This window comes from Protobothrops mucrosquamatus, unplaced genomic scaffold (genome assembly GCF_001527695.2).
Source record: "Protobothrops mucrosquamatus isolate PMUCROS unplaced genomic scaffold, P.Mucros_1.0 scaffold1428, whole genome shotgun sequence".
NCBI lineage: Eukaryota > Metazoa > Chordata > Lepidosauria > Squamata > Viperidae > Protobothrops > Protobothrops mucrosquamatus.
The window spans coordinates 198342-206411 of NW_015387613.1; the positions used below are offsets into that span (position 1 = coordinate 198342).

General features: G+C 37.0%; 1 protein-coding gene across 1 annotated transcript in view; it reads right to left on the reverse strand.

Moving 5' to 3' along the window:
- LOC114922960 (vomeronasal type-2 receptor 26-like) overlaps positions 1 to 5813 on the reverse strand; it is a 9928-nt gene extending 4115 nt beyond the window's left edge. The window contains exons 1-3 of the mRNA XM_029285226.1: positions 5638 to 5813; positions 3388 to 3679; positions 2040 to 2900 (exon numbers count right to left, since the gene is read on the reverse strand). Of these exons, the coding sequence (XP_029141059.1) occupies positions 2040 to 2900; positions 3388 to 3679; positions 5638 to 5813 (1329 nt within the window). The remainder of the gene's footprint in view (positions 1 to 2039; positions 2901 to 3387; positions 3680 to 5637) is intronic.
- Between the last annotated feature and the right edge of the window lie 2257 nt (positions 5814 to 8070).

Below are 8070 nucleotides of genomic sequence, written 5' to 3' on the forward strand. Positions count from 1 at the left end.
AGAGAGAGAGAGAGAGAGAGAGAGAGAGAGAGAGAGAGAGAGAGAGAGAGAGGATTGATACAGACAGAGAGACAGATAGATAGACAGACAGAATATATTTGAAATACATTTCCAAAACAGAGTTTTTGCAGGCTATTTCATCTATTTGAGGCTGCTAAGTAGCTTTATCCAATTGTTTATTTTTTAAGCATTGCTTGGCATATGTCAGTCACTAAATAGTTTCCTAAAAAGTAAGAAATGAGACACACCTGTTTAAATATGGGGGGCCAAACAGCATCCTTTGCAGAAATGGTGAGGAACTTGTCTGGGGAGGCCATGGGATCGATCTTTCCAACTTGGACTCTCAAAAAGGACTTGTTTGGGAATGTGACCCAATTGAGAATATCAAATCCAGTTAGCAATTCCCCATTGGGGCCAAAAGAAACTTCTTCACTAGCACTATTGTTAAAGGAGACTTTCTGCAAATAATGGTGGAGCTAAAGAAAAGAAGGAAGGAAGGAAGGAAGGAAGGAAGGAAGGAAGGAAGGAAGGAAGGAAGGAAGGAAGGAAGGAAGGATAACAGCATTCTTTAAATAGTACCAGCAAATCTCAGTATATTCTTTTTAATTTTGACTATGTTTTAAAAATAAGCTGTTAAATTTTGCATCAGTTTATAGTATTTAAAACTGGAAGATAAATATGTTCTCTGTCACATGCAATTTGTAACCTATTGCTTAACTAAAATATTATAGTTGAAAATATTTAAAATGAGAATTCCATCACAAAACTGAAAAAGTGAAAAGTCCCACAGGTCATTTACTCTGATCAATTGAATAATGAATAATTAATAACTTTATTGTCGCTTTTAATGTACACTAATTGGCATACATTAAAATAAAATTGCATACAGCTCTCAAAGGGTCACCACCTCCGATATACACTACATAAATATGGCAAAAATAAATAAATAAATAAATAAATACAGAATTATGCATCTTTTTCTTGTGCCATATCTGTTATCGGACGTTAGCGATCATGTTGGCGATCCTGTTTTTATCAGCAGCAGCACGAAAAAGTGCTGCTGAGTTTTGTCCAAACCAATCCCTTAGATTTTGAAGCCACGATGTTCTTCTTCTGCCTGGACCTCTTTTGCCTTCAATGTTTCCATGGAGGATTAAGTGGAGTATGCCATATTTTTCTGGGTGTCGCATCACATGTCCGAAATATTCTAATTTTCGTTTTTTAATTGTTTTGATGATTTCCCTTGGCTTTCCCAGGAAACTTATCGCCTCCTCATTTCTGATCTTGTCAACCCAGCTTATACGTAACAGCTGCCTGTAAATCCACATTTCAAATGCTTCTAGTCTCTTCAGGTGGCCTTCTGTCAGAGACCAACTCTCTACTCCATAGAGCAGGATAGAAAAAATACAGCATCTGACAAGCCTGATTTTCAGTCTTAGGCTTATGTCGTGACTGCAGAAGACCTTTTTCATTTTGAAGAATGCTGTTTGGGCTTTTTCTATCCTTGTCTTTACTTCAACGGTCATGTCCCAGCTTTCATGTAGATTAGAACCGAGGTGCGTGATCCTTTCAACTTTTTCTAGTGGTATTCCTTCTGAATTTATTGGTAGTAAATTAACGGGTTGTTTGCTGACGACCATGATCTTGGTTTTTGAGGTATTAAGCTTCAAGCCGTATTTTTCTGTATTTCTGTGACTCTGTTGATGAGGAGCTGAAGGTCTTCATGCTTACTGGCAAGCAGAACTGTATCATCAGCATATCTTAAGTTGTTGATCCAAACACCGTTTATTTTAATTATACACACACACACACAATATATATATATATGTGGGTATATTATGCATATACCCACATATATTATATAACACAGAGAAACAACCATCTAGTGATGCAGTTTGTTAAAACACTGTCAATTGTGCCTCTGTAAAAAATGGCCAGGACAGAAGGAGAAAGATGTGTTCTCCTCATCTGATGCAGGAAATGCAGACACTGGGTTGCACCCTGATGACCATCCTGAACTCTGCATTGCACAACATTACCTGCCATGATGATTGAAGGAAGAGCTTCCATCTCTTTTTATTCATTATTTGACCTTCTTTGAGTTTGGAGGAGTGCAAGGCCTTCAGAGCATATGCTACAGCGTAGACTGCATTATAGATGCTGTAACTATGTCCACTTATGGTCATCTCAAACACAGAATTTGAAAGAGTCTCCAGCTTCTCTTCTCCAGTGCAAACCCTTTCAGTATTCTCATCTGTAACATCACTGGAGAATGAGCATTCAAATGCATCTTTCCAGAAATCCTTAATGAAACCATCTTCTTTGTCAAAGTTTGGGTTTCTGTTCTGCATAAATTGTTGGAATCCAGTCAGCTCCTTTGAGTGAATTGCAAAGGCAAAAGCACCATGGAGAAAATCAATGGGCAACTGTCTTTGCATTAGGATGGAGGTGAATTCCATCTGGGCTGTCATGATCCAAATTTTGGATTTTCTCTCCTTGGAAATATCATCAGAATCTAATAAATAGATCATTATTCTCAAAGTCATTATGGTCCAAATTTCACCATTCAAGATTACTGCACTGACAGTACTCCCCATGATGACTTGATATACTTTATCTGTCTCTTCAATCATTTCAGCAGCTTCATTACCATACATCATTTGGTTGATACATCCCATAAAGTCAAAGCAGATTCCTCTCTCAGAAAACTTGGAAAGCCATTTTTGAATGAACCTCTGTTTACTGTCTTCATCCATAGAAACTATACCAACCCAGGTCCATCCAAACTGTAACAGTAAGTGTAGTATTCCATTAAACTGATGCATCTCATTTGGGAACATCCAGTTGAAAAAACCCACATCTGCTTCATTATTCATCAAGGGAGCTGAGCCATATGTGATCTAAATACATGGGGGGAAATAATATATTTCATCAAAGAAATAATTTGAAATAAAGGATTTCATCAAAGAAATAATTCTAAATGTATGTGGATCTGGAAGCTTAGAACTATATAGTCAGCATTAAAAAACAGTAGAGGACTATTTCCTTCTGATCTCATAAATGGATCAACTTCTTTGCTCAAGTTTTCAAGCATTTGAGATACTTCTGAAAAAAAGTATCATGAGGTCCTTTGGGGTTGTAGGTAAGCAGAGGACGGGGTAGGAGGCATATTCTATCTTAAAATAAATATATTATATTAATAAACCTTTCTAAAAATCTTCAGAAGAAGATAAATTACAATACTTTAGTTCTATCATGATACTTTCTGAAATGGCATCTAAAATTAATATATGAAATGAAATCAGGAATAAATTCTGTATTCTCCATTCTTTGGCTTGGTGAAATAAATAATAACTTCTCCTATTTTGATCCATATTTATATCTTACCTGTGGCAACTTATAGTTATGCAATATAATTGCCATGTTGAGACAGGTCTTTCTCTGTGGTCCTCCTATCACTGCTGCTGCACTGTTCTGGATATCACACTTGTAATTTGGGATAAATCTGCCTTTTGTAGAGAGAAGTTCCATTGCTAAAAGATATGTTGTGCTTTCCAAAGAATTGTCAGTAGCAATGTGGAAACCAAGGGTAATATTGGGTAAAATTCTAGTATGTTCATTGATCTCTTTTACAGCAAATGCCAAAGCCAAAGTGTGTTGGTAATTATGAGTGAGGAACCTTCAGTGAGAGTAATAAAACACATTGATATATTCTTTCTTTAGAATCTGATAGCAGATCAATTTTCTTGTTTTACAACATACAGAATACAAAATAACAGAGTTGGAAGGGACCTTGGAGATCTTCTAGTCCAACCCCGTGCTCAGGCAGGAAACCCTATACCATTTCAGACAAATGGTTGTCCAATCTCTTCCTAAAAACTTCCAGTGTTGGAGCATTCACAACTTCTGGAGGCAAGTTGTTCCACTGATTAATTCTTCTCTCTGTCAGGAAATTTCTCCTTAGTTCTAGGTTGCTTCTCTCCTTGATGAATTTCCATCCATTGTTTCTTGTCCTGCCTTTGGGTGCTTTGGAGAATAAATTAACTCCCTCTTCTTTGTGGCAGCCCCTTTGATATTAGAACACTTCTATCATGTCACTCCTAGTCCTTATTTTCATTAACTAGACATATCCAATTCCTTCTGGTTATTCTGGTTTGGCCTCCAGTCTCCTAATCATCTTTGTTGCTTTTCTCTGCACTCTTTCTAGAGTCTCAACATCTTTTTTTACATTGTGGTGACCAAAGCTGGATGCAGTTTTCCAAGTATGGTTTTGGAATCACACCATCACAGCAACACATTTAGTTTGTGTGTATTGTTTGCTGTAGACTCCTGGACCCTTATGGTAACCCTTATGGTTACCAAATGATAGTCCAAAATGTATGAGTTTCAAAAAGGAGTTTCAAATGACCTAATCATGGTTAGTTAGAAAAAGGGGAATTGCACCCAGGTCTATGATCTCTTTAGCTGTCTTAATCTAGTGAGTGTCAGATTTATGGTAGAATTGCTCTGTCAGGATTTTTCATAATGGAACATTTGCAGTAATATCTCAAAGAAGAGTCAAGTGAAGGGGGAACAGTTATATTTTAGGGACAAAATATTCCACAATTAGCTTAAATTTGAGTTTTGTCTTAATTTCATAGGTTGTAAATCAGTTCAGATATTCCACCATAGACCTGTGAAAGATTGAAATAGGTTCTCAAAAACCCCTGAGAGATTTCTGCTTCATTTCTTGATGAAGTAAAAGACAGGACACTAAAGGTGAATCAAAACTCCTGTAGTTTATTTTTAAGTCATCTATATGGCCTACATCTATGACATCATCTATATAGAAGACTCTGAATTTTTCTGTGAAAGAAAATTCATGTAACTGCATGTATATAATCAATAGGTTTTGCCTCAATTTAAACTCCAATGTCAAAGTAAGTAAGCTTGGCGGAAGCTTGGAAGTGGTTTCATCATTTGATTTGATGATTTTGTTATATTATGGACTTCAAATATGTATAAATGGCTGTCTTTGTTTGATTCTTATTATTCTTGGCAAACTAAATAGACATTATTGGGAAAGATTCCATTGACTATGTACTTGGGACAGGAACCTAATCAGTATTGTTTAAAGAAATAAATGTAAGATGATTATCAAAGGAATCTTTCTTTACAAAGTAATAAGTAATAAAGTAATAAAGAAGATGGGAAAATCATATTTCAGGGACATCTATATGGTCTTAATCTTCTTAAATAATTTCAAGTCTGGTTTAGAATATTGTGGAACTATACCATCTTCATTCACTGTAATGTATGTCCTACCTAAGGAACTTGATAGGGTGAATGTGGAATATTACCTTGAATTTCACAGAGAGCTTTCATTCCTTATCCATGGCATCTTTGTGGATCACCTTCAGAGAACTTCCACTATAGTAATTGTAGTCCTTCTTTGGCCATATTCAGATAAATAGAGCAAAATATGGTGCCAAGCTGTTGCTTCTTTCCTTTTGATATTTACCTGAAAACACTGGAAGAGTCTTTCCAGAGCTCTAGATTTCAGAAGCAACTAAATATTGCAATTTCTAATAGTAGTAAAATAACCAACCAGCAGTAGAAGAAGCAGTAGCACAAATGTGAAAAAAGGGAAATACTTACAGATACTGATCAAGCAATTCATGAGAAGGAAGACTTTGAAAAGTGATCTCAGATGAAAGAAAAATGATCTGATAAATGATGGCAGAAATGATGAAATCTCCAGACTGATAATACTTGTGAACAGTTGGAAGAGGACTACTACTGATGTTGCAGATGGGGAGAGGAAAAATGGGCATTACCTTAGGAAGAATGTTTAAAACTGCTGCAATGAATATCAACATCTCAGTATAAAATGTAGCTATTTGAGACATCCAGCAGTAATTTTTATTTCACCATTCAGTTTTTGAGAAGCAGGACCTCAATTAATCAGCCACTCCATAATGTAACATAAAATGTACTTAATAAGAGTTCAAGTTCACATACATGAATCCTTCTTTATATCTCTACCTCCATCTCTGCTTTTTTCTAAGTCAATATTGATATAATGTTTTAATCTGGCTACTGGAATTCTCTTGAGAAATAAAGAAGAAGGGTTAATTACTACATTTAATTCAATAATTCCAGGGCATCATTTCCTTAAATAGTAGCTTCTTCACAGCATGTCAAAAGTTAACATATTTAGCCATTATCAATAAATACCATTGAACTTCTGTCAACTTTGCAGGCTAAATTATTTTTTTTTCATTTTTAAAATTTTATTCCCAAGGTTAAGATACTAAATCTAAAAGAAAAGAAAACTAAACAGGGAAAAATTTGCATAAAAAGAAAAAACAAAATATATACATAGATTGTCCCCCTCAACCAGTTGAATGCTGATTAATATATTTCAACAATAGTCATTTCCTCCCTTGCAAAACAGTTCCACAATTTATGAACTTCTACATCTCTGTTTACCCAACCAATTTGATCTAGCATCTATCTACTATTTTTTTAAAAAGCAGTTTTGTCAGGTAAATCCAACATCAAAGTTAAACTTCAAAGGCCTCTGTTAACAATCTATTATTGCAATGATGGCGAACTTTTTAGAGACTGAGTGCCCAAACTGAAACCCAAAACCCACTTATGCATCGTCGAGTGCCGGGTGGGTGTGGCCCATTGGGTGGGCATGTCCCATTGGGTGGGCGTGGCTGCAGTGGTAACCGCAGACTGGGTGGGACTAAAAGCTTCAATCAATCAATTCCAATTTTGCCATATCTTTTTTTTCCCCGCGAGAAGTTGAAATTGACTGATTGAACCTTTTTTTTTTGCACACGGCGGCGTAGGCCTAAAGCGAAAAGATTTTATAAAACCCAGCTGAAGGCCTAGGGGCGATGGCGCATGTGCCCACAGAGAGGGCTCTAAGTGCCGCCTCTGGCACCCGTGCCATATGTTCGCCACCACTGTATTATTGTATTTAATCCACAGAAAGTTCACGATATTCCTTTACAGTCATTATCTCTGATCCATCCAGGATCAAATATCCTAAACTGATTCTTAATAATAAAACTAAAGACTAAATTATAAAGTAAAATGGATGGAGAAGACCATATGTATAGGGCAAGAAGCTTTTGGAATTTTTCTATTATGAGAGCTGGGCAGAAATGTATAATACCTGTAAATTATCACATCTGGGGCAAGGTGAATATAGATGTTTTCCGTATACATTTATTTATGTATTGTATAAGCAAATTCATATGTCCGCCCAACTCAGGTTACTCCGAGTGACTTTATATGGGGGGAGGGATCCATTTTGTGGCTACTTTGAGGGCTTTTAATAACATCAAAGACATTTTATTTTTGAAGGTTTCTATCTGTCCCTTACACTTAAAAAAGGAGGAACATCTGGCCCCAATGAGTTTAGAGATGATTTGAGTGCAATGAGCCAACCCAGTTGGAAAAAAAACTGTAGCCAAGAAGACCTAGAAGTTGGTCCAGTTTTAGGCTTCCGGTTTGCGATCGCAGTGCTGGTGGACGTGCGGAGTGATCGCTCCCTCCGCCATCTGGTTTTCTCGCGCCGGGGGACCCTGAAAAGTGTCTGAAGTTGCCCTGGAGGGGCGACGAGCGTGAAGAGGACTCCCGAGTGATCGCGAAAGGGCAGCAGCCCTCCCATTTGATCCCGGGCAACAATTTGAACTGATGGCCCATCACTAAGCCGCTACCAGCCAAGGCCAAAATTACTAACAAGCACTTTGAAAGCACCGTGGAGGAATTGGGTGAGACCCTACCTTCTTTGTACCCCAAGTATCTTCCTGTAAAAAGCTTCTTAATTGCTTCCCCCTGTGAGGAGAGAGGGAAGGGAATGTTTTCCTCCCAGCTCTAAAATGGTGGCGTCTGTCTACCTCCGGGACATAAAGCCTTGAAAAGAACAACTAAATAATTGGATTTGCATGTATTTGATATTCAGGGACCCAAAAAGTTCCTACTTTCATGGGGATTTGCTACTCTATCTATTCGTAAAAAAGATGAAAAAGAACTTAAATTGGACAAAAACTTGGCTTTGGATTTGAAAAAGAT